Raw genomic sequence first — 26749 nt, 5'->3', positions numbered from 1 at the left:
AGAGTTAACTTGTTGATTCAGATGATTAGGTTCATAGCTCGTTTAGAGACCCTTTTAATGATATGCTAATTTTGTGAGATGGGAATTTTGGGTTTTCATGAGCTGTATGCCAAAATCATCCGTATTAAGACAATAAAAGACCTGAAATATGTCAGTTAGTGTGCAATGAATCTAAAATATATGAATGTTAAATTTTCATCATGACATTATGGAAAATAATGAACTTTATCACAATATGCTACTTTTTTGAGAAGGACCTGTACATGGACATAAGTAATCAGAATAAATAGCTGATTGGACTAAAGATGTGTCATGTAAACATTTCAGTCAGAATATTCTGATTCGGCAGGATCGGAATAAAATGGTAATCTGACTGAGAGGGGTGATTTATGCCGATTGACAATCTGATAGACATGCATGTAAAGTACTTCTTTTTCTGTGTTATGTTTAAGGGAAATATAATAACTCTACACATCTCAGTGGTTCTATTCTGAATAAAGCCATGTGTCGATAAACGCACATCATGATTGGACTGATTGATTGTGTGCCCATATAAACGGTGCAATCGCATAATTTTTTTTTTTTTATTCCTAAAAACATTTCAATCCGATCGTGAAATTTTGTGCATGTAAATATAGCTATTGAGGCCCTAATGAGTGGGGCTGGGTAAAAGTGTCTTGACTGGTCAGAATAACTAGAAAAGTCCTACATACAGTCAGTCCATTACAATTATCATTTACAAATATATCATCAAAAAAACCAGGCTGCCACAGATTTTTACTCTTACACACCGAGTATACTGTACCTGCAACACTACAGTTGATACAATAAACAAGACTGTGGCATCAGTGTTCATCTGCATCATGATGCATGCAGCTAAACACTGAATTCAACAGTAAGGACAAAATAACAGAAAGTTTTAGTGTTTTTTTATATATATATTTCTTCGTTTCACTTTACCAACTTAGCATCTATTTTGCAGATCCATCACATAAAATACATTAAAAGACATCTGAATTATAGGTTGGAATGAAACCAAATAGGTAAAAAGCCAAGGAGCATGAACACTTCTGCAAGGCACTGTACTTCAAAGACAAGGCATGTTTTGATGTTCCACAGAATTCCCATTATTTTGTCATGTGTAGACCGACATAACATGCCTTTTTCAATATTCCAGGATAAATATCAAGATAGGAAAATATGTGACATTTAGAGGCCTAAGTGATCTTGAGTCAAGCATTGATAGCTTTTTTAAGCTACATTAATCCAGTGAATTGCAAAAATGGGTTAGATATATGATAAACACTGTAAGTCCTTTATAATAGAATGTTTGTGTAAAAAGCGTTCTATCGTAAACTTACCATTAGTTCTTCAAGATCTAACCGTTTTCGCACAGACAAGTTGAGTGTGAGAAAATTATAACTCCTGAAGTCCTATAAAACACAATTTCAATGACATTTAATTGGTGTTGTCATGAGAAAATATAATAGCAGCATGTAGACAGATGGTGACTCACCCCTGCAAGGTCATTGATCATCAGCATTAGCAGCTGGGAGTGTGCTGCAGGAAGCTTGGGGTGCAGCAACCCAGTCCTCAGTTAATTGGAGGGGCAGGTAGATTAAACTCTCGTGCTCCTCCTTCCCTTTGCTTTATTGTTAGGCCTTCGTCAGCAGGGGTTTCCCTGAGTGTTAACTCAAAGGCCCCTCGACCACCTTTAGATTTATCCTTATGACTCAATATGTAACTAGTGAAACACATCATGCATCCTTTAGAGTGGTGACTCTATGCTTCACAGGTACAGCTGCTGTTCTTTTTAAAGTTGGAATCAAACACTGCTGCACTGTTATGTTTTTTTGTTTTTTTTACTATAAACTCAGCATATAAGAGACTACAGACAGGGTTCATAAGCTTTAGATTTTGATGTGAAGAAAACACTCCTATGTTTCCTTTTATCATTGATCCCTTTACAGTTCTAGTTTCTCTTCTTTTTTTCAGAACAAAGAATAAGCTGTGGTACTTTGAGTTCGGCACTTCGGAGACGTTTTCGGCCACATGTAAGAAGCTCCATGACTTCTTGGAGGTTGAGGTAAATCGTTCTGCTTACAGAGAGCCATACTAAAAAAGGAACAAAAGCAAAGAAAAACCATTTAAAAGTACTTGCTTTTATCTTATCCCTATGAACTCTTTAAAATGAAATACAAATCTTTTATTTGCATTAATGGGAATATTAAACTGGCCTTAAGGTAAGAATGATTGCACAGCTAAGGAATATTCTGGCCATCCTCTGTTCCATAATATGCTAGTTTCAGCTTCAGAAAATGTGTTGATGTGTGAGGGTTATCTCTGCAACTCCCTGCCTGCTTTTCATAGATCCTGAGTTCAACACTCAGGTAATTAGCCAAACGTGACCCTGCTGCGTGTGATATTGAGTGATAATGAAGCTGGTGTCCATACGATTCATCTTACACCTTCACAGACCTATCCACACAGTGCAGAGGTCTTCATCAATTAGCACTCTATAAGTAACTGCAATACTATTGAGCTGCTAGTAAGTAGATGAGAGCTGATCAAATGTGTTAAAATCCACTCTGCAGGATACAGGGTTTTAGACTGAACAGAGGACAGTTACAAACACTTTGTGGTCTTTCCTTAGCTTAAATAATTGAAGTTCGCACAGCATGTGTTTATTTATTTCACTTGTTCAAGCAGATTAAATAGCTAAATTGTTCAAATTTAATATTTAAATTCATAGATTTCTAGCAAAATGTGAATTTTACTGAAGAACTAAACCCCTTTTTCCTGGGAAAAATGCATTGTTTTAGAAAAAAAAAGTATCAACTAACACAATGCTCTAACAGAAACATGTGTTACACTGTAAATATACATTCATTCTTATATACAAAAACAAAAAAATCGTCCGAATAAGAAAGCTGTTGATGTTAGCTTTAGCAAAAAAACTAGCTCTGGATGTCAGTCGGGGTGATTGTAGCTCAGTGGAAATCGGTGTAGGACCACCGAATTTTCTATGGAGCACCAATCCTGCCATAATTGAGAATACATACAGAAATAAATAAATAAAATGTTAATCAGGACTGTTATCACCCTTGAATGACAGTTTACTTTAAAAAGATTTTTTATATGATGAGTAATTTTGGTAATATTCACCGGGCTTTATTTCTAGCTACATGTTGAGGGGGAAAATACGATACAGTGACCAAGGAATGTAAATATGAAAGATGAAAATAAATGGGAAATCTGTTTGGTAAAAAAATACAACAGGGATATATTATACAAGAAAATATATTAGTGCTTAAAAATTAATTACAGTAAAATAATTTGAAAACAAATCACCTGTATTAAATAAACAAAGGGAAAAATATAGAGTTTAAGACAAAAAAGGATGATTGAAAATTAGTGCTTTAAATAAAAAATAAGTGTAATAGCCATGAGAGAAATTAGAAAAGTTAAAGATTACCATACAAATGTATATTTATATCTGGTCAATTGATCAATAATTTAACAAATCTTTTCTTTTTATTATTTAGTTGCATTTAATGGTACTCTAAATTATATCTATAGCTATTTTTTGGCCCAGTAATTGTTTTTTTTATTTCTGTATGTTTTCTTAATAATGGAAAGATTGGTCCTCCATTTACTTGAGCCATCACTTGCTAGCACTATCAGCAGCTGCTGGTCTAACAGATGTATGGAACACATGTATAGAATAGCAAAATGTTCACATAATTAGGCCCGAAATTATTTTTGGGTAATTATTTTTTCAGCATAATTGACTTTCTATAGTTGTTTCAACTTACTGTATTAATTTTAATGAAAATGTTGATTAACTTGATATTATGTTAATCTGCAAAGAAAGCTTCACTAAACCCTTAAAAATGAATTTGTATAGTTTTCTTTTAAAGTCAAAATCATTGGACATTTACATTTGATTAAATTCCATGTGTAGTAATGAAGCCCAAATGGTTTGGTGCATATTTGAGACTTATTTTATGTTGTGACAGTCAGTATTATAATACTAATATCAGTTATTAGATGCAAATTTTTAGAAATAATGTTATGATGTCAGGACTAACTTGTAAATGCTACTGTTAGCTAACGTCTTGTGTATGTCAATATTAGTAGGGTAATGTTAGCGATAGCATTCTGACTATTGTTAGCGTTGGCGTTAGCAATAGCATACCTCCTAAGCACAGGCCAAAGTTAGTTTTGCTCTGTTTCAACCAATGTAGTCCACTGCCTCTGTACAATATTTTTACCACATCACATGACTCTTTATAATGTGTCATACTGTGTAATATTGAATCAAACATGTCTGACTGGCTATATAGGCCACTTTAGTCAAGCGAAAAATTTAACACCTTTAGGAAGTATTTTTTATTGCCACATTTATAAGAAGTAAACAGTTATATAGAATATGCTGTCAACCCAATTTCATCTGTCCCTCTGTTTTCCTTCTCATGTGTAACAGTGTGATGGTATCACTCTAGACCTCAGCAGCATCTCCTTAGAGGGCATTGCAATTCTCAACATTCCTAGTATGCATGGAGGCTCCAATCTTTGGGGCGAAAGCAGGAAGAGGAGGGGTCAGCGCAAGACGGGGAAGAAGCATCAAGAAAAACGGACCCCAGTGGTCGACCCCAAAGAGCTTATGTTTGCTGTTCAAGGTAGCTTTGACAGCACAATTTATTTAGTTGTTTTCAAGGTTTGTGAGTTAAATTCTGATGCGCCTGCCCGTAAATGGCTCACTATGACCTAAATTCAAACAGAAATCTGAAATAAATAAAAGTATCTGCCACTTATTTTTGTGGTAAAGGAGCTAAATTGTTTTGGGACCCTGCTTTAGGGTTTAGGACTCTCTATTCCCAGTAGCCTCCTTTAGACTCAGTTTGTGTCCTTGCTCCTTTCAAATAGATCAAAGACTGAACTTTTAGCTAAACTTTTCCATTGTACATTAATATTTCACCCATGACAAGGTGAATCACAGCCAGAAGGTTTTGTTTGCAAAGAAAAGGTACAATCATGTCACTGTGTGGAACTGTCACTCGGGTATTAATGCTCTGTGTAGGCGGCAGTGGACAGGCTCAGTTAATGGGAGCGGACTGAGTGAGGTGTTGGGCAAACCCTTGAATCCATTTACGTCAAAAGGAAATCCATCAACGAGAACATATGAATGAACAAACAGAATGAGTCAGCTACTCTGTGCTAGATGGTGAAATGGTCGGAATCACCTGAAGGAGTGAAGGAGGGAAAGAGATAAGTATGTCATTTAGGTTATTATTAAAATATTTTGTGGTCTGATTGTTGTTAAATTAGTTATTAGTTATGAAAAATGTAGCAGCCAAACCAAAACACTAACCAGGCATATCATGAGCTCCTTCATCTGAAAGTTGCTTTTTCTCTACAGAAAGGTACCTCAAAAGATTACCTTAGAGCTGTGACCTAATGGGAAATGTCACATTTTAACCAAGATTTGGATAGTGAAGTCAAACATCAGTTCGTGGTTACTTTGATGCTCATTGTGAAGATGAAATTACTTTATATTTTTAAACATGCTTTAAAGATGTTGTTGACCCTTTATTTGTGATGTACTCTTAACAAGCATGATGCAGGATCACATGATGTGTTTAAGTGCTCTCATGTATCCATTGGTTCCAACACTGGGCCACCGTGACATCTGTACACTCCAAAAGCCAGGCAATCACACAATACGACCACCTGAATAAGCAAAATGGAGCCCCTATGAAACTCTGACAACTGCTGTTTATGATTTATCCACAAGGCATCCTTTGTGCCTGAACTGGCGACTGTCAGATTTTACCTGATATGCACTGCATTTAACTCAGTCTAATAGGTGGTGATAATGGTGGTTGTCAACTCTAATTTAAAAATGAGGTTTGAGTGATTTCTCTACATAATTTTGACTTAAATTGTGTGTCCCAGTTTTCAAAACAATCAATTACACATATCAATAAAAACAAAGTTTGTAGCTTTATATCACCACTGTAGGAGGCGGGACCAAAACAATTGCGCACAAATCCTGCAAATAATCCTATAGTTTATGCATTGCATTTTCCATCTCGCTGGCAATCTTGACATGACTGTCAGTGCAATAGAGGTCAAGTGAGGGATTCATTGTACATTTAAAATATTTTTTTTCTTTTTAATTGTCTCAATTAAACCAGAATATTTGTCACAGGTTAAACCACAGTGTTATATTTGCGTGCTGCTATTTGTTTTGTTTTCATATCTGACAGCTGGTGTGAAAGTGATGTGCACTATGTTGTTAAGGTTTCCTGGTGAGCAGGGTGTGTTTGGTTGTGGGGATGAAGGGGATGTTAAAATCAGTGCTGAAGAGCCGGTGAGTCTCTCCAGACACGGCTGCAGGTGAACCCTTGTGAGACTTCATTGGTCAAAACATGATTGGTATAGAAATAGATCTCTGTTAGGATGCCTGTGAAGCTTTATTCTTAGTTTTTGTTTGTTTTGTATTGAGTTTAAGGATACATGGTTTTTTATTTTTTATTTCTGTGGTTTAACAAGAGCTTGTTAAAACATTTGCATTTCAGATTTGCTCTAAAATTACAGGAGCTGCACCTGATCAACTAACATATTATTGGTTAGGCAGTTTTGGAAAAGCTTACTAAACAAACCAAAAGGGCTCCAAATCATAGCAGAGTCTAATGAAACAAGAAATGAATAGACTGCTGCAAACCTTACTCCTGTTAGGATTGCAGCTGTGTTCGAAGCTAGGAATATTGTTTTATGATTTAACAGTGCTTCTCCACAACTTTATCTCTGACCTGTCTGCTTTGTTCCTTTGTCTTCGTGATGTTGTTTGTTCACATGTTGGAGTTTTTATTTCCCATGAAAGTTTGAAAATCATATATCCTCTTCTTTCCTCTCTACGATTATACTTTGTCTTAATCTATCCTCTAAACCCCCAATAAAATACATTGAAGTTTGTAGTTGTAACGTGACAAAATTTAAAAAAGATTTAGGGGTTTGAACAGTTTTTCAAGGCACTGTACTTACACAATCTACCAGGTCACATGTTAGGAGGCTTCGTATTGTTTATATGGTTTGATCAGCTCAAGGCCCAACCTTGCAACAATGAACACTCCATTAAATCTTGAATAGAAATCAATCATTTCAGTGTTTGAGGAGTCCTAACCTGAGAAGGCTCTTAGCGAGAGTGAGGAGTCTGTATTTGCTCTGCGTTCAAAGCTGTGTTTATTTGACTCTGTCTCAGTCTATTGATGTGTGTGTTTATCCACTTGTGCTTCATATGTGAGAATGGATGCCCTTGTGGAAGGTGCCCTCAAGGAGAGCGGCCTAACTTGTCAGATCAAGAGAACGCCATATTTATACGCAAACAAAGGAGTGCCTTGGCTCATGAGGGCCTCAACGAGCACTATCCACAGATCAAACTGTTGGGAGGGATTTTATTTGGTGAAAGTGTGTGTGCATGTGTATGTGAGTGTGTGCGTATTGGCGACCGGTGGGTGGCTAAAAATAAATAAATAAATAAATAAATAAAACCTGACCTTTCAGGAGCTGTTAAATCGTCCCGCTGGTGACGCCAGGAGACAAGCCCCTCAGGTGGAAGGGAATGGCTGCAGAGTGAATTATTTAGAATGGGACTGAGGTTTTGCAAAAGAGGGGGAAGTAGAGATGGAGGGCTCATGTGTGGGTGGAAGGGGTTGACATCGAGGAGTGATCCACCTGACACCCCTCATGAAGCTTTTGTTGGAGGATCACTCCCTCTCACATCTTTCCTCCCTCTTCATCCCTCCATTCCTCTTCAGTTTTACGTTCAGCTGATCTGGTCCTGCTTCACTCCTCTTCGTCACAGCCTGTCTTTTAGCCCCCAGCCCATCGCTCCACATGTGTCAGAGCAGCCACCGAGTGTTCGACAGTGACAAGAATGCCGTCTCTAATCACTCTCGCTGCCTGGGATTAAAGCCACAGTGCTGTTTTGTTTTTGCCCCTTCAGACGTTCATTCATGTTCATCTCTCCTGGTAGTTGAATGAGGCATATAATGTTGATTGTAGGTTATATGGTCTTTTTGCATTTATATTTGGTCACTTGATGGTAACTTTGCATATAAATATTATGTCATCAACAGTTACAATGTTGTAAATAGTATTTCTCCCCTCTGTTTGTGCTTTTTTGTCACACTTGAATGTTTCAGATTATCAAAAGGTTATAAATCCAACAAAGATAATCTGAGCAAAAGCAAAAAAAAAACAGTTATGATTTCATTTATTAAGGGGAAGCTACTTAATCCAACCTTAACCCAAGCTTTCTGTTTTTCGTCAGGTTATCTTAGTCTGGTATTGAAATTAATCTAATGATCTACGATATTGACGGGTGAAAAAAGCAAAAGCAAGGAAAGTTTGTGTGGGTTGCAGCCAGCTGCTGATGACTAGATGCATGATATATAATTTGAGTCAATGAATAGTGATTCCTAATGACTAAAGTGCTTGAGTAGATAAACCTTTTTGCTAAAAATTAGTTATGGATGTTTATAATTACAGGTTACACCCAGAATGGCCTAAACATGTATTTGTGGATGCTTCTGACATTTTAAAGTGGTGTCCATGTTTCTCCTATAAAATGCCCTCCAGGGTAGCTGGATCTTTGTAGCCCAGGGCAACAAGTAATTCCCATTGACATGGTGATGCTTCCATCATACATTTCAACGTGTGTGTGTGTGTGTGTGTGTGTGTGTGTGTGTGTGAGAGAGAGAGAGTGCGTGCGTGCGTGTAAGAGAGAGAGTGTGTGTTAGCTTTTTGCATCAGCATGAAAAATCACAGTGGGAGGACCAGGCTTAAAGCCCATAGCCAGAAGGTCAACCTGCCGTGGTCTGTGTGTACACAGACTCTTCCACTCTGACCCTAGAAAGTTCTGCACTCACAGTTCCACTCTCAGATAGGGGCAGACGCGTGTCCATCACCATGGTGGCAGCTGGACACCGGAGCTTGGCAGCAGAAACAACATCTCAAACCAAACAGCAACATCAGCTGCGACACTATCTCAGGAAACTAACCCGACTCCCATAAACACGACAGCCACCAAGCTCCACAGCTGACAGCGAGCTAACGCGCCCTCACGCACTGAGCGCCTAAAAATGGGTCTTTGTTTCAATTAGTATCTGGATGCTCCCAGCAGTGCTGCAGCAGCTTCCTAATCTGTGAAGGGACGAGTCTACGGAGACAGAGCGGGCCCCTGGAACAGATGGGCCCTGCATGATGCTGAGCTTCCAGCAGGGTCAAAATCAATGCTCATAGCAGAAAAACAGCATAGAAATTAATAATTATATTATCACGAGATTGCTTTGCATTGCCGGTGCAATCTAATTAATTGCTGTTGTCTTTGTGGCTTGTTGCTTCTTTTCCTTTTTTCATTTGAAACTGTGAATGTTGTGTTGCGGAATTAAAAACTGAAGTGAGGAACACAACTTTATCACTTTTATAAACCTTTGACTGCTTCTCCCTCACTTCCTTACTGCATTCGTTTCAACAGTACTCTGTCCTTTCCCCTTATGTTTAAAATAACATCAACTGAATGCAACAATAAAGATATGTTCTGCATTTATTTGTGGAAAACAGTTTGCAAGATATTCAATTAAATTTTATTTGTATAGCGCCAATTCACAACACATGTCGTCTCCAGGCACTTCACAAAGATATCCATATAATATTTAACATGCAAAAAGCAATGAAAAACTCTTCCCCTGAACTTCATTTAAAATGACATTTTAAAAGTGATAGAACATCTAATTGGTTTTTATTTCTATTGTAATTTAACTTTTTTCTTAGACCTGTCTGACCAGTTTCTGGAGGTGGTGGGGCTTGAAGGAGCCATGGAGATGGGTCAGATCTACACGGGCCTGAAGAGCGCTGGAAGAAGGCTGGCCCAGTGCTCTTCTGTAACCATCAGGTTAGTCTTTCACACAAAGAACACTTTCCATTCAGGAAAAAATACAGCACTCTCTACAGTAAAGATGTGTAAAAAGCCTTAAAGTATTAATCTTTTATTTTTTCTTTAAGTATTTATTTATTTTGCAGTAGCATGATCTCACTCAGCAAACACAAACCTTTAATTTGAGTAAATTTAGTCAATGAGGAAAAAATTCCAATAGGAATTATGTCACGGTATACTTGATATTGGACCCCAGAATGCAGACGAGCAGGCAGCGTGATGGTAAGTGAAAAAAAAAAGAAAAAGGGGGTTTAATTATGAAAACTCACTCACAACAGGAGGCAGGAACAAAACAAACGGGCAGGCAAGACAGGCAGGGCATGATCAAAAAGACAAGACTTGGTTTGAGAACAAGGCATGAGAACTAGACATGAGCATGAGAGATGTTTCCGCGACGACTAACAGAACAGGTGTGAATATATGGCGTGAAAACCAGGTGGAGCAAGGAGACAGATTAACTTGAAGCAGGTGAACTGAATAAACTTAATTAACAGAACAAAACGTGACTGGAGCAAAACAGAGACTCTTGAACACAAACTAGAAAAACATGAAGCAAAAGCACAACCAGATCCAAAAACCAAACTTGACAAAACATGAACAAGACGACAAAACAAAAGCATGACCAGGAAAATAAACAGAAACATGATTCAAAACTTGAACAGTGAAAAACATAAGGAAAAAACCCGAAACCAAACAACCCCAAATCTTGACAGACCCCCCCCCCTCCCCCCCCCCCCTTAAGGGCGGATACCAGACGCCCACAACAGTCCAACCAAAAAAAAAACAACCCGACCAGGGTGGGCGGTGGGGGTCTCTGTAGGAGGGCCAAAAACAAAAACAGAGTTCAGGCGGGCGACCAGGAGGTCGTCCCCAGCAGGCACAGAGTTCTAGCGGGCGACCAGGAGGTCGTCCCCAGCAGGCACAGAGTTCTAGCGGGCGACCAGGAGGTCGTCCCCAGCAGGCACAGAGTTCTAGCGGGCGACCAGGAGGTCATCCCCAGCAGGCACAGAGTTCTAGCGGGCGACCAGGAGGTCGTCCCCAGCAGGCACAGAGTTCTAGCGGGCGACCAGGAGGTCATCCCCAGCAGGCACAGAGTTCTAGCGGGCGACCAGGAGGTCGTCCCCAGCAGGCACAGAGTTCTAGCGGGCGACCAGGAGGTCATCCCCAGCAGGCACAGAGTTCTAGCGGGCGACCAGGAGGTCGTCCCCAGCAGGCACAGAGTTCTAGCGGGCGACCAGGAGGTCGTCCCCAGCAGGCACAGAGTTCTAGCGGGCGACCAGGAGGTCGTCCCCAGCAGGCACAGAGTTCTAGCGGGCGACCAGGAGGTCATCCCCAGCAGGCACAGAGTTCTAGCGGGCGACCAGGAGGTCGTCTCCAGCAGGCACAGAGTTCTAGCGTCTCCAGCAGGCACAGAGTTCAGGTGGGCGACCAGGAGGTCGTCCCCAGCAGGCACAGAGTTCAGGCGGGCGACCAGGAGGTCGTCCCCAGCAGGCACAGAGTTCAGGCGGGCGACCAGGAGGTCGTCCCCAGCAGGCACAGAGTTCAGGCGGGCGACCAAGAGGTCGTACCCAGCAGGCACAGAGTTCTGGCGGGTGACCAGGAGGTCGTCCGGAGCAGGCACAGAGTTCAGGAGGGCGACCCGACCTGCACCAAAGACGTGGAGGCCAACAGAAGCGTAGCATGGCTGCCTGCGACAGGAAACTGCAGGTAGATCAGGAGGCCGACTGAGCAGAGTAGAGGACCTCCCAGAAACTCTGTGAAACCCTCAGAGGCTGAAGAAGAGCCTGGCGAACCCTCGGAGGCTGAAGCAGAGCCTGGCGAACCCTCGGAGGCTGAAGCAGAGCCTGGCGAACCCTCGGAGGCTGAAGCAGAGCCTGGCAAACCCTCAGCTCTGGGTTCAAAGGCCAGAACGAGGACCAGTTCCTCACTGAACCCCTGCAGACTAGGAACAGGAGCTGAGGCAACGCTGGGGCCCCCGATGACTTGAACCAGGGCGTCCCCCTTACGACGTCCTCTGCGCGTGTGGAGGGGGTTGAGGCTGACTTAGGGTCAGGCGTCATCCCAGGCTGTGGTGTGTCAGCCTGTGGACCTCGCATGGGCTGCTCTGCAGCAGCAGCAGCTCCCTGGGGACCTGGCGTAAGCTGCTCTGCAGCAGCAGCTCCCTGGAGTCCTGCCGTGGGCTGCTCTGCAGCAGCAGCTCCCTGGAGTCCTGCCGTGGGCTGCTCTGCAGCAGCAGCTCCCTGGAGTCCTGCCGTGGGCTGCTCTGCAGCAGCAGCTCCCTGGAGTCCTGCCGTGAGCTGCTCTGCAGCAGCAGCTTCCTGGAGTCCTGCCGTGGGCTGCTCTGCAGCAGCAGCTCCCTGGAGTCCTGGCGTGGGCTGCTCTGCAGCAGCAGCAGCAGCTCCCTGGAGTCCTGGCGTGGGCTGCTCTGCAGCAGCAGCAGCTCCCTGGAGTCCTGGCGTGGGCTGCTCTGCAGCAGCAGCAGCAGCTACCCGGAGTCCTGGCGTGGGCTGCTCTGCAGCAGCAGCAGCTCCCTGGAGTCCTGGCGTGGGCTGCTCTGCAGCAGCAGCAGCAGCATTCTGGAGACCTGATGTGGTGTGCTCTGCAGCAGCACTCTGGAGACCTGATGTGGTCTGCTCTGCAGCAGCACTCTGGAGACCTGATGTGATCTGCTCTGCAGCAGCACTCTGGAGACCTGATGTGGTCTGCTCTGTAGCAGCACTCTGGAGACCTGATGTGGTCTGCTCTGCAGAAGCACTCTGGAGACCTGATGTGGTCTGCTCTGCAGCAGCACTCCTGTGGCTTGGTGTGGATGAAGGAGGATGACAGTAAAACAACCTTACTGCCGTTTCATACCCCATCTCTATCTGCCTTATCCTCTCCATCAACTCAGGAGAGGAATACAGGAGACCAGTCGTCCTGAGGATCTTTATTTGGCTTGCAGTGAACCTCAAGTGGTGCTCCAGCTCGGCAGGTGTTGCCCCAGAACACCGGGTTGGAGTGAGCGCACACGGCATGGGCAGAGGTGTAGCGAGTCTGGGAGACAGTGCTGTGGCAGATGAAGATGCGGGCTCACTTGCTGCAGCCCTCACGTAGGCTGGCTGGGAAACCACCTCCTCGCCAACCGATGCACGTCGGCGTTTCTTGCGGCGGGAGGAGGACGTGGGCCTCACTGCCGGACCAGAGCACACAACCAGGCGAGCAGGCGGTGAACGGCAACGAAGGGGACCTGTCCCCGGAACTGGAATCGCCAACCTGGATCCATAATAAGCCGACTGCGGCACTGACAGCCCCGCAGAACGGTGCAATGACTTCTCCGCCTCCCGAGACAGGAAAGTAAGGAGGTCAATGGAGCTAGCCTGATGCTCCTCCGCGAGGTCCGTTGTTGGCGGAAACATTCTGTCACGGTTTACTTATTGGACCCTACAATGCAGACGAGCAGGCAGCGTGATGGTAAGTGAAAAAAAAGAGGTTTAATTACGAAAACTCACTCACAGCAGGAGGCAGGAACAAAACAAACGGGCAGGCAAGACAGGCAGGGCATGATCAAAAAGACAAGACTTGGTTTGAGAACAAGGCATGAGAACTAGACATGAGCATGAGAGATGTTTCCGCGACAACTAACAGAACAGGTGTGAATATATGGCGTGAAAACCAGGTGGAGCAAGGAGACAGATTAACTTGAAGCAGGTGAACTGAATAAACTTAATTAACAGAACAAAACGTGACTGGAGCAAAACAGAGACTCTTGAACACAAACTAGAAAAACATGAAGCAAAAGCACAACCAGATCCGAAAACCAAACTTGACAAAACATGAACAAGACGACAAAACAAAAGCATGACCAGGAAAATAAACAGAAACATGATTCAAAACTTGAACAGTGAAAAACATAAGGAAGAAACCCGAAACCAAAAACCAAACAACCCCAAATCATGACAAATTATGTGTTGAAATTAATGGTGCCCTTTTACAATAATACTTTGTACAACCTCCGTTTGCCAATATGTCAACACTTAATATACTTCTATAACATTTCACAATATGGAGCTGACAGAGAGCGGGTTGTTTGATCATTCCTCTTTGCATAGAGGAAGTCCAGGAAGTCCCTTGTAAAGAGAGTCCAAAGTCAATGGTCCTCTCTAATCTTCTCTTCTTCTCAGCTCATCGCACATGTTTTCAATAGCATTTATGTCTGGGGACTAAGATGGTTGTGGAAGAAGATTGATTTTGAGTATGGAGAACCATTTCTCTGTTGATCTGGTCTTTTAAGTTATTGCTGTGAATGCATAACTCACAAGTTCATTTAAGTAACAGCTTTATTTTATGGGTAAGTGTAAGAGAGTAGGTGATATCTTTTTGCTAATTTCTGATGTATGAAGATCAACACACACCTGTCTTATGTGAATGGCTTGCTAAAAAATAACAGGTCTTTGTATCTCATCATATGTATACCCCATGCAAACAGTAAGACATGGATTTGTAGTTAAAAGTTCCCAGACGCTTAAAAAAGTAAATTTTAACCAAACAAATGCTTCACGTACATTTATTTTATATGTTTTTTTAGGAGCACTGATTATTGTGGCACATGTGCTTTTCTAAAATTAGTTTTTTAATGAAAAGGTTAATTTTTTTATTTTATTTTTTCAGTATGAGATTATGCTATTGCAATAAAAGATAAATAAATTTTGAGGCTTTTTACACATCTTTAACCAGAAGTACCAAAACTTTTGGGGCACTCTCTACATTTCATTGTTATTTAAAAAGCATGCCTTGGATAACCTGGTTGGTTTTCTGGTTGGTTTGTTTTTCCTGTAATTTTACTCTATTGTGTTCATAACCTTGTTTATGACCTACAGAACTACTAAATCCCTCCCGATGCAGATTGATGGCGAACCTTGGATGCAGACTCCCTGCACTGTAAGTCATTACATGTTAAGGTTTTTACTCCAAAACTGTAAATGGAAAGTAGGACTATTTCAATAAAGAAAATGTGAAGTCACCGGTGAGGCTATAACAGAGTCTAAGCTCTAATCATTATGTGAATCAGTCAATAACAGGAAACTTATTTCTGTTAAGAGGAGCAGATGTGCTTGAAATTGTTGTCTTCTTGAGTTATCACTGGCGTGCAGCCAAAAACATTTGGCATAAAAATGGCCTCACATGCTGGAAAGTACTGCAAAGATTGTTGCAGCTGCAGCAAAGATGCTTCAGGGTAACCAACAAGGTCCTGCCAGCTTGTGGACCATCTCCTCCTGAGGACCATGCTACAAAATGGTGTTGCCACCAGTGCAGAGCATGCTCACTGTGGCGATTGGTTCTTCAGTGAGTGTAACATATACACAGAAGACCTTGAGTCAGGATTTGACACAGAAGTTGGCATCCAGTATGTCAGAGAGAATAACAGAAGTTATAAAGAAGGGTCAATACTGTGAATACTGACTTTTCACATAAATGTGATGCATTTGCTGGAAAAACTATTTGATGCATATGAAATACTTCAATTATTGTTTAGTCTACTATAGAAATTTACAAGAAAAGGTTGCAGCCAAACCATTCTTCCTGTACCTTAAAGTTTCCCTTGAAAATGTCTGTCTGACTCCTCAGTTTGTGTTTAGTTTCATTTTTAGTTGTCTAACACCTTTCTTAAAAGTGTACCACAAATAAACAGCAGAGGTGACTTTATTCCATCAACCTGTTAAATATTTTTAAAAACATCTCAGTTCAGATAGGATGTCACTAATTATTAGAAACAACAGCAACTATTCAAACATACCTCACTTCCTCTGCACACCTGACAGTCGCACCATCAGTTCATTTGCATTTTGACCCCACATACAACATGTATTACGGTTTTTCAGAACTTGGTCTGAAATAACTGTGACACGTATAAATTGTTGCTTTATTTGGAGACTTGATTTTGGTCAAAGGACCTATGATTTATTACTGTTTGAATGATATTACTTAAAGCCACATTGGTTTGAAATCAGTGCTCTGATATTTTAAATCTTTAATGTTGCAGCTTTAATCTAATGGTACTTTATTACTTTATTCTTCCTTCTGATCATTCCTTCTTTTGTGGCCAGTGTCTTGCATCAAAAGGTTATCTTATGTATCTTAAGAAAAATCAGAAGTGTTAAGTTTTTAGTTTAACGATGAAAGTGAGTCTATAAAAGCCCATAACTGCCACAAAGTCAGAGTTCAAGAATGGTAAATGACAGAGCTTTCCTTTGAAGGTAATGTGCTCCTTTGAATGCAGATGGAAACAGTTTAATGATGTGCTCTATCTGACAACCCTTGATGGTTGATGGGAGTTTCTGCATCAAAAATTTCCTAAAATCATAGCATCATTCCTAATTCAGACATTGTGGGTCTATAAAGCCAACATTTTATTCTAAATTATGATCCACATCTGTTACCATTTGATGTCAGTGTCACACATTCCTGAGATTCTAAAACTGTTATATTAAAGATTATAGATGTACATTTATAAGCCATTTGACAAAAAAGCCATATGGGAGATTGCCTCTGTTAGTCATGCATTACTGAATTTAACTCTGCATGTAGATGACAGTGTATGAAATGAAGTATTGGTTGAACCATCATTATGTATTAAGATAAGTAATTGGGTTTAAAACACAAGTTGAAATTCACTTTAAAGCAACACTTATTAGTGCTGTTGTCTGCTGTTAAAACACTGTAAGACTTTCTGCAAATTGCCGTTCCTACTGTTATTAGAATATATATATATATATATATATATATATATATAAATATATATATATCACTGGATATCCTGACAGTTGCCAAACAGATCTGCCTACAGTTGGCTAAAGGAATGGGAACAAAACCTGACCACTCCTCCTGGCCACTGTGGAACTCATAACAATCCTGCTAATTAGGGTTTTATGCTACAGCTCCTGTAGCTCTGCTGTAGAGTGGAAACACTGTTTTTGGCCTTCCACATTCTGGGGATGTAGGTATAGCAGTAGGGGTGCTGGTTTCTGCTGCAATAATAATCTTACACTGCCAGTGATCTCAGACATACAAGTATCAACTATAAACACGATTTCATTTAGCATCAAATCGTGCTAAATGAAACCATGAAGCACTTTGATTCAGTGTCAATGACAGGGAACAACCCTTAAATTACATGAAAAGGACATTTTTCATTAAAAGAAACATTTTTATAATGTCAGTACAATGGGCCTCAGTGTAATATGAAAAGATAAGACTATGTAATAGATCTGCCGATCAGACTTTATGGAAAAAAAAAAAAATATTTCCTACATAGTAACAATAGAAAATAAGTCAGCCAGAGGTCTGTATGCTCTTTAGTTCAGAAATATAAACAGATTGATTTATATGGGTGCAAAAACTAGTGTAATTGTTACAATATTAATGCTGACAGTGAAATTGTTCACTGTATTCATGCCACATACCCTGCAGTTCAGTGTTTCTTCAGGAATATTAGATATTAATTGATCCACACAATCAGAGTGAATTAAACTGAGCTAGACTGATCGGTTTCAGCGTTTTTGTGTTTTGGCACACACTATGCACTTCTCTCTACAAACTCTTGGGGTTCCCTACTAAGGAAAATAACACAGCTCATCACCAGAAGTTTCAAGAAGTATTCCACATAAGTTAATTTTCCATCAGTGTTGCTTTCAACTTTCATCTGGAGAGATCTGATTTTATCAATTCAGACATTTAGAAACTGATGCATAAAGTTTTTACTCAAGAAACTCTTCTACTGATTCAGTATGTACACTCGAGTCCCTGTGAATTGGTATAAATCAGTTAATCTTCCCATTCTAAATGCACAGAAACATTAATTAATTTGGTAGGTACTTACATTTCTGATTCAGAATGTGATATGGACTTGATTCAATTGTGAAAAGACACTAGGTTTACCTTACAGTCCACATGTCTAACAGCAGGTCATATTAAGTGTAAAACTAGCAGGCATCTCTCAGGCTACAATACAAAAGTTTTAAACAAGATCCTTGTTCCAAGCAAGTCAGCCTAAACGTCACCCAACATGAAAAGTCATACAGACCTGAAAACCCTTTAGTGCATAAATACAGAATAAAATGTTAACTAATCACCGCTGTGTAAATGCTAGGTGGCGCTGTTGCACCTGGCAGCATTTACTAAATGGCATTTGTTAAAACCATTTAGTCTTGGAAAGCATGTGAATTGTAACCCGTCTTCCTTTTCATACTAACTAGTATTTGCTGTTTACTGCTGCCTGCATTCATTCAAAATCTACATTTACCAAAAATCTATGAAAAAGGTAAATAAATAAATAAATTATGGACCACTCACCCTTTTGTCATTGTGAGAATGCTAAATATAATATTGTTTTCCAGACACCACATGACTTTGCAAAGTGGACCCTTTGGCTACCCATACATCCACCAATTGCTCTAAAGTATTATTATTAGCAATAATATTTTTTTCTGTTTCTATTGTCTGCTGTACTCTCTCTAACCAACCCAATCAGTATGTTAATTAGCATATAGTGTGTTTTTCATTGTTTCATTTTTACTTATTTATTCTTATTTATTCATTTTTTGAACCTTTTGTTTTCTACAGCTCTGACTTAAGGATTGGCTTTAAAATGCGATGAACTAACCCTTTAGTAAACTCTTAGGAACAGTGGATTAAAATGCATTTCAGTGTATTTTAGAGAATATAGCTTAAGGACTTAAGTACGGTTTTGCAAAAGACCATGCAGACTGCTTTCCAAATGAAATGATGAACTTGTGTTTCTCTCTTACTGCAGATTCAGATTGTCCACAAGAACCAGGCTCACATGCTGATGGGAATGCCACAGGGCCGGAGCTTTTTCTCTTCAATCCTCAGACGAACACGCTCTGAAAGCAAAGACTAAACCATCATTGTGGGACAGATTTGAGTCCTCTCGAGCTCCTACAGAGCAGCTCTGGGCAAGTTTCATCAAGACCCCATGGTCCATTTAAGAAAGTGGACTAGCCTGTTTCATAGCCCAGCGCCTAGTAGCACGCTGTAGGTTCGGTTTGTGTTGCCTGCAGCATGAAGATGTTTCTGAGATTGTCCTCATTGAATTCAAAATAAGCTGTGATCGGAGGAGACAGTTTGATCTTCAGTGAGCTCCAAAAATACCGAAGTTATTTCTGGAATTCCACCTCTGTTCTTGTTCTATTTTCTGTAAAAAAAAAAAAAAAAAAGATTTTATTTTTTGCTGTTGTGCTCTGTGCCAATTTGAACAACCAAACCATAAATTATGTATTTATTAATTTAATCATGTTTTGCTATTTATGCTGTTCTTCTGTATTTTTGCACACACCTGATGCATGATAGAGTTTAAAAAAGGTTTCTGCTGCCAGAGCTGGCGTTAGTGGATTTTGCAGCTGATTTTCAGTTGTTTAGTGTGAGCTCAAGTTTCTCCTCTTGACTGCAGTCAAGTACTAAAAATTCATAACAACCTGTTTTGTGCTCTTGGAAGTAAACATTAAACACCACGGTCTCAAAATAAATAGACTTATAGTATCTATTGTGCATTAATTTATCTTAACATTTACAGTTTTCCAGAGGTATTTTTGTTGTCACTTCCTATGTGCCAATTAACCCTTAAAAGCACCTTCGTCGGCACTGGTAGTGATTTATTTCTGCGTATTTGTACTGCCTTCACTTCATCACCAAAAGCATAAACTTTTCATCTTTTTAAAATGTTTTACAAATTAGAGCAGTGTTTTTTTTTTTTAAATGCACTTCTGCATGTTTTCTGAGAATGATTGTTAGGCTGGCTGTTTCTTTAAAAGTCCCATCTGTGATGTGGAGACTAAGATCCATGTCTCCCTAGTTTTTTTGTGCTTTGTAAAGTGCAGCATTTGTACAGTGAGGTTGTATTTTTGTACACAGTATGTATTATTTTTCCGCTTTCTGTTTCACTGTGGCTCTCACGCCGTGTTGTTGCATCCACCAGTACTGACTGAGGAAACTGAAAGAAACAATTAAAGGCTTTACTTGTTTAATCATGTTCTGGTGGTGATATGTATCTTGTTGTGCATACAGTAAAAGTACAATTTGTTTTGCATTTCATTTTATGCAAAACAATAGATGACCATTTGTTTTAAGATAGAATGTGGACTTTGCCTTAATACTTAATTTCATTTTTGACTTTGCAAAAATATGGGACAAAGAAGTTAGGAACTCAGAAGACATACTCATAGGACGTAATTTGGTCCACATCCAGACCAAGACAAGCAAGTTTATTTTTACTGCACCATTAATACAGAGGGTAATTCAAATTCAAAGTTTATTGCTGTTTTTCTGGTAATTCTGCTATGATCTACATTCTCTGACGATCATTTGTTTAGAGATACAGGCCACTTCTCAGAGTCCGATGGGTGGGCAGCAGCACTTGACCTGCACTTCTCCATCCTTGGTGGAGTTCAGCAGGAATGACACCACGCTTCACTTCACATCAGTTTCACCTGCCTGGTAATGGAACCCTGCCTGGATCCAAGATGGCACCAGCGTGAGCACTACTGGCTTCCGATATGTCCAGCTTTCAGTCAAGAGTTTCTCAGAATGGTAAACTTCACTTTCAGGGATTTCAACTCAAACTGTCCAGTACTGGTTCAACTGGATGTTTACTGACGTTGCTGCAAAATAACCTAAAAAGGACGAAAAAGTATTTTACAATGTAAAAATGCATCCATTAGATTTTTTTCAACGAATACTTGCGTTATTTTGGGCAGTAAGACAGTAATAAGAAATATTAGCGTTATTTTGTAACTTTTAGCTTATATTGGAAAACAACTAACACATCAAATAAACACTCCAATAAATATAAAAATAACAAAGTTTCAGTATTCCATTTGTTATATTTCTAATCTTTAAGGGAAAACTATCATAATGCACCATTTATATTTCAGCAAGGTAAAGTGTTTTACAGAGAAAATATAACAAAGAGATGATAAAAGTTAACAAAATTACTTCTTTCCTGAAAGGACAAGGAGTTTAAAATCCTGCATACTTTAGATTTGGCTATTTGTCTCTTGTTTTGTTTTCGGATCATTGTATTAGTGTTGGAAGCTGTGGGCATACTAGGGTCAGAAAGCTTACAATTTTTTTTCAATGTATTAGTTTTAGAATTATCAAAGATTAGGATAGAAACAAAAATTACAAAACTGAAACCAAATCTTACTTGTTCTGTATATTCAAAGGTTAGTGTTTGCACTGTAGATAAAAAAAAAAAAACTTTTCAATGGTTTTATTATTTCATTAGCAGGGTAGCAGTTTTAAACTATCATAAGTCATTGATTTAAATGTTCTAAAGTTTTTGATGTGGGTCGTATAGGCAGCTACCTAGGACGGCAATAAAAAGATGTGCACAAGCAACAGATAAAAGAATAAAACATGTGTCATTTGTGCTTAAAACAACAACTTTTCTCGTATTTCATGCATGTGTAGTCTGTAGAGAGTTGTTATCCTCTGCATGCTGCTGAGAATAGAGAGACTAGCTTTGTGCACTGAATTTTCTTCTGGCCCAGAACTGAGAATATTTCTTCTCATTTGATCGTGTGGGGATGGTAGGAGGGGCTCGCCCAGGATGCCATTCTTCCAAGAACCGCCACCGAGTGTTTTTTTTTTTGTGTGTTGACTCGCAAAAAAAAAATAAAATAAATAAAAAGCCCATTAGAGTTGCATTATTTTAGAGTCAGAAGCTGCTTAAATGTTAAGAACACTGTACTATTGTAAGGCAGCTTTATTAATGCAGAACATTTGAACCGAAATCGCCCATAGTGTAAGAAATCATCCTGCTCAGTTTCCTGGAAGAGTTTTTGCTGGTGACCTGCGTGTTACTTCCAGGTCAGTGCCTTCAGTAGGTCTGCGGAGCTCTCAACAATGTGTCCCTTTACATGATAGGGAAGAGCTGGCGCTTAAGCAAGTCCCTCTGGAAGCTCTTCAAAACACCGTTACCATGGTCACAAACTTGACCGGGCAGAGAAGTGAGTGGCGTGTTTGTGTGTACACACTGTATGTGAATAGAGCCCAGGAGGGGATGAAGACAGAACTGTGTGAGAGGAGAGGAGAGGAGAGGAGGTGCAGGTGTAGTTTGCCTGAGTGTTTTTAAATATTAAATAACTATGGTGCAAAGTTATTATAGATAATCTGAAAGGCCACACTTACTGATACCGAGTCTACCCGTGCAAACCGCCTGCAGCCGGGCGTGATTGACTACCAGCAGCTATCTGATCTACTGAAAGACATTGACAACCAATAGGAAGCGGAGCGCGGCTTGTTTCCATGGGGAGCCCCGGGAGGCGATGCCAAGCCGCCAGAAAGAAGCTCAGCGAGCGGGGAGAAGCGCAGACAGTAGCCGGGACTGGTGCAGCTCCTGCCGGCCGCTCCGTGGCTTTCTGTGCGCGGATGAAAACGACGCACAGGGGCAAGGTGAGTGCAGATTCAGCTCCTCACTTCCTGTAGAGCTTGTCAGCTGATGGAAGTTTATACTGAATTAACAAGGAGGCTTTTTCATGCGCCCTCTGGCTCCGTTCGCTCTTTTATCCGCGAATTATGTCTGGTTGATAACTTTACTTGGTAGCAACAGCGGGGAATTGGACAATCTGAGGCGAAATGGCGTTTGAGAATGGAACTGATACAATAATGTCACTATTTCTTCCTTTTTGTTTCTGTGCTTTTATGTCAAGCGTTTGAAAGGAGAGGGGAACTTTGCAGACTGGAGATCGAGGAGAATGGATGGAAATCACGATCAGCAAGTGCCTTATTATAACTCCAAAGTAAGTAATCACTACCTCCCCTTAAACAAAGTTTATATTAAACAGGCTTTCCTGTTCCCATTAGTCCAAACTCACTTAATAAATGCCCTATCATCTACATTTGAGCATCTTTTATTAACAATTTAAATTAGATTTAGGGTCTTTAGGTGTCTGCTGTATAATTTATCATGAATCAAACTTTTCTTTTCAAATTTCAAACTTAATTTTTATTTAACTAGGGTTGTCAAATATGGCATAGTGCAACACAGACATGGCTAAATAGTAATCAAATTTGTATTTCAGTTTTAAGTTCGGCTCCAATTGATCACAAAAAATATGATAGTCGAGAAAAAAAACAATTATTGAACTAATTTTGCCACATTCCTGTTCACCCATGACTTCTGCAATGTGGTAATCTAAAAGTTAAATATTGTTGAATTTATTTAGAAATATGTGAATATGATCTTACAAATATATGTTTTCCACAACAAACTAAAGGTTTTTCCTACCTTTATAATGAAAGCATAGTGATAGAGAGACTGTATTGGTCACTGCAGCTTTCTTTTAGTCTGGATGTGACAGTTTATGCTGCATTTTCTTTGCAGTTTTAGAGACATTTGTTAAATATGCAATATTCAGCCATTGCATTTTTGTAATGCAATGGGTGAATATTTATGATTTCAGAAATGACCAAAATATAAATAATTGTGATTATGTTTTTGGGTTTTTTTTTTCATACTAGACAGCTTGTTTCCCTTTCATATAGAACTAAGTCAAGCTTTAATGAAAGGCCCATTCAGTTGCACTTGTGCTGGAGCCTCTGCTTTTGCTCGGAAAAGGAAGAACAATCTTTTTTTTTTTTTCCCCCAGAACCTGCAAGAGAAGACATCTTGCTATGAGAGTCCAGCAAACAACAGAAAAAGAAAATTCATTAAGTCCGACCTGGCTGTGGACACTGAAGGTAGGTGCAGGACGGAGGGAGAAGTTAATTTCACGGCTTCTAAACATTTAGCAAAATTCAATTGGCTCGTGGCCACCTGCGCTGCTAACTACAGAATCTCAATTACAGCACAGCGGCCTGTGATGATCCTCACAAGCCTCTGTCAGTGGTCAGAGACACAAATTGACTTGTTATTAGCTGCACACTCTGAGTTCCAGCAGCATATGAACCAGTCATAATAAACCCAGTTGTTTCTGACACTTCTCTTTGGCTTTCGTGTTTTCTCCTTTTATTTTGCCGTTTCTACCTTCAGAGCTCTTCCAGGACCTCAGTCAGCTGCAGGAGACTTGGCTGGAAGAAGGTGAGTGTTTCAAATCTCAAGTAAAAAAGAGAGACGGGCAAGAAAATGGGAGAGGTTGTGAGGTGGTGGTGGGGGGGTGCAGCCTGGAGTTACATGCCTTGCGTCGCAGTCCAATTAAAAGCCTGTGGAAGAGGCACCTTGTGTGTCATGCATACATTAGAGACTGTGAGCGAGGGGTCTTGAGGGAGACCGAGGAGGCTCTACCCAGAGAGTGTCATCACAGATTACCAGGAGAAGACTCTCCGACGCTCACTGTCTCTCCTGCTTTTGGCAGCAGCCAACACGCTGTGCGCCAGCCGCCACCAGAGCTCCGCTGCAGCCCACCAGCTCTCTCCTTCCCTCTTTTTCTCTCTCACCCCTTTCTCTCTCTCTCATCTGCCCTCCCCTCTACTCTCCCCGTTGCTTCCTCTCAGCACTCGTCTCTTTATCTTCTACAGCTGTACTTTACTATCACCTTGTCTTCTTGAATTTCATTTCTTGGTGGCAAAAAAAAATGGATCTATAATTTTTTTCTTGCAAACTTCCAGAACAAACCCGTCTCTCAGAGACACAAAACATTTTCCTCCTCTTTACTTCCATCCATTTCTCTTCTTTTTGTATATTTTTATCTAATGGCAAGACTTGCTCATTGTGGTCTAACTGAGACGGGATGCTTCAGGATTTAAGCGCGAGCGTCCTCTTTCCATCGTGTCTGCAGCACCGAACTTTTGGTAAAAATTTATTTCTCCTTGTGCATGCTGGATGTTAGTTTTTCCTCTTCTCTAGGATGCAACTTTTACTGTTACATGTAGCATAAAAGTTCATATCTCAGTTTATATCTTAGTCAGAGAAAAAGTTTGATCTTTTAAGAATTGAACGGTAAAAAAATATTTGGCAGTAGTTTTAGTTTTGTTTCCACATTAACCACATAATAAAAAAAAAAAAGAAAAACCACAAAAAATATTAATGCGAAAATGCTAAATGTCTAAACAGCTGTTCTGCATGAATGTTCGCCTTAAAATAAAATACATGCAGGAAATTTTATGTATGCAGCGAACTATGTAATACATTATGTGTTTGAATCAAATTAAATTCATTTGTGAAATAAAAATTTTAATTCAGGAGTCACTTTAAAGAAAAATGTTAGTAAAATTCTAAAAAAATTATCAGAGATTTATAAGCTTTATCTCAGTGTTTCATTTAAGAAAATAATATGTAATATGTTGAGAGATAATTTTAATATCCTATATCAACATTACAAACATACCTTATTAATTATAATTTGTCGATTTTTGGTTAAGAATCTCAGAAGAAGTTTGTAATTTCTGCACCAATATTTTTTTAAGTGACGTGGATGTAATCATAGTTGTGAACTTCAACTCTATAAACGACTGAGTTAACTTCAGAGCTTTGTGTCGGGAGAATTTTCGTTCTCCTGAAAAAAGGGACTCAATCATTTATGGACCACATCTATTCTTCAACACCTTCCAAAACGCCCGTCCGCGCAGTCCGAATCTTTTAAAAAATGGGAAGGACTCTTTGTTACAGATCCTGGAATATTTAAACAACTCTGAGCGGCAGCGAGGTAAAATGAGGTGTTGTGTGTAAAAGAGTGTAAGACATGTTTTTAATATTTTAGTATCTAAACTGATGGAAAGGGACAGCGGTTGGTGGGTAAAAAAGATATTCCTGTTAAGGATTACAGTTCTGCCTGTCATGGATCAATGTGATGATGTACGATTCTGGATTGTGGATTTAATCGATGACTTCCTGTCCATTAAGATGAAAAGGAATACCTTCCCATTTCTAAGATTTATAGGTTCAGGTAATTGGAAGACGAGGAGGAATTATGTGAGACGGGTTAAATTTCCGACTCCAAAGACGGAGAAGTTGAGGGTTTGTCAAATGACGGCAAAATGTCTGACACCCCCCCCCCCCCCCCCCCGCCCGCTCTACTTGCCCCACACTACAGTAGACCTCCTCTTTAACTCATTTAGGTGCTTTTTTACTAAAACAATCATTTAAGGTACATTAAAAAAAGTATTTCTTGCAGTTTTTGAATACCGTAAGTTTTTATTCTCCATTATTTCCTCACACATAATTAGTCTAAATTCTTGGCAGGTATAAAAAATCCTTCTATAGTTTCAGGATTTAGTTTTGTTAAATTTGCAACCTGTCTTGTATCTCCATGCTGTTTTGGTTTTGTGAATGGCGACAGAGTTCCAGCTCTGCTGTTCTCCCCGGGAGTTTGTTGCAGGGATCAGCTGGCCCATTCACAGACTGGGGCCGGTGACACATGCATTCTGTACTTCCCTTTAAACGTTGAGATACCACCACCTGCTTTTGCCCTTTTTTATGCTGTTGCAATTTCTTTAATCTGCCTCTTAAGTCCACTTCTAAGCCCTGAACCTTTTGAAAAATGTGGTGTTTAATGCTGTTTGAGATAATTTGCAGCTTTATTTCCTTGAAAATGATCTGACTGAAAATGATTTGGCTAAATATTTAGTATTTTGTTAGAAAGGACACAACAAATTTTACTGCATCAGTCGCTTATTCTTTTCCGCATCTTTTGAAGATGTGGAGCAATTTCGCTTCTTGATCTGTTAATTGTTTACTCTCGTCTATTTACACCTCTGATGATAGGGAAAAACACACCCCTGACCACATCAAGAGTGATAAAAGTGGAAAATTTT

At 40.0% G+C, this 26749-nt stretch overlaps 2 protein-coding genes and 1 long non-coding RNA gene across 3 annotated transcripts in view; 2 read left to right on the top strand and 1 right to left on the bottom strand.

Moving 5' to 3' along the window:
* The window catches only part of dgkb (diacylglycerol kinase, beta), a 120984-nt gene extending 100962 nt beyond the window's left edge, over nucleotides 1–20022 (top strand). The window contains exons 22-26 of the mRNA XM_047361167.1: nucleotides 1996–2086; nucleotides 4487–4682; nucleotides 9841–9961; nucleotides 14860–14920; nucleotides 18792–20022. Of these exons, the coding sequence (XP_047217123.1) occupies nucleotides 1996–2086; nucleotides 4487–4682; nucleotides 9841–9961; nucleotides 14860–14920; nucleotides 18792–18899 (577 nt within the window). The 3' untranslated portion in view covers nucleotides 18900–20022. The remainder of the gene's footprint in view (nucleotides 1–1995; nucleotides 2087–4486; nucleotides 4683–9840; nucleotides 9962–14859; nucleotides 14921–18791) is intronic.
* On the bottom strand, nucleotides 19198–22323 carry LOC124865768. Its single transcript, XR_007037660.1, has 2 exons — nucleotides 22187–22323; nucleotides 19198–20667 (listed from the first exon to the last, which is right to left on the bottom strand). It is a non-coding gene; the product is annotated as an uncharacterized LOC124865768 (long non-coding RNA).
* Nucleotides 22028–26749, top strand: part of etv1 (ETS variant transcription factor 1) — a 31935-nt gene continuing 27213 nt past the window's right edge. The window contains exons 1-4 of the mRNA XM_047361168.1: nucleotides 22028–22450; nucleotides 22708–22797; nucleotides 23647–23737; nucleotides 24030–24077. Coding sequence (XP_047217124.1) covers nucleotides 22304–22450; nucleotides 22708–22797; nucleotides 23647–23737; nucleotides 24030–24077 — 376 coding nt within the window. The 5' untranslated portion in view covers nucleotides 22028–22303. The remainder of the gene's footprint in view (nucleotides 22451–22707; nucleotides 22798–23646; nucleotides 23738–24029; nucleotides 24078–26749) is intronic.

The sequence above is a fragment of the Girardinichthys multiradiatus genome, chromosome 3, assembly GCF_021462225.1.
Source record: "Girardinichthys multiradiatus isolate DD_20200921_A chromosome 3, DD_fGirMul_XY1, whole genome shotgun sequence".
Classification (NCBI taxonomy): Eukaryota; Metazoa; Chordata; class Actinopteri; order Cyprinodontiformes; family Goodeidae; genus Girardinichthys; species Girardinichthys multiradiatus.
Note: the sequence above shows the minus strand (reverse complement) of the source record. Positions and strands in the feature narration are given on the sequence as shown.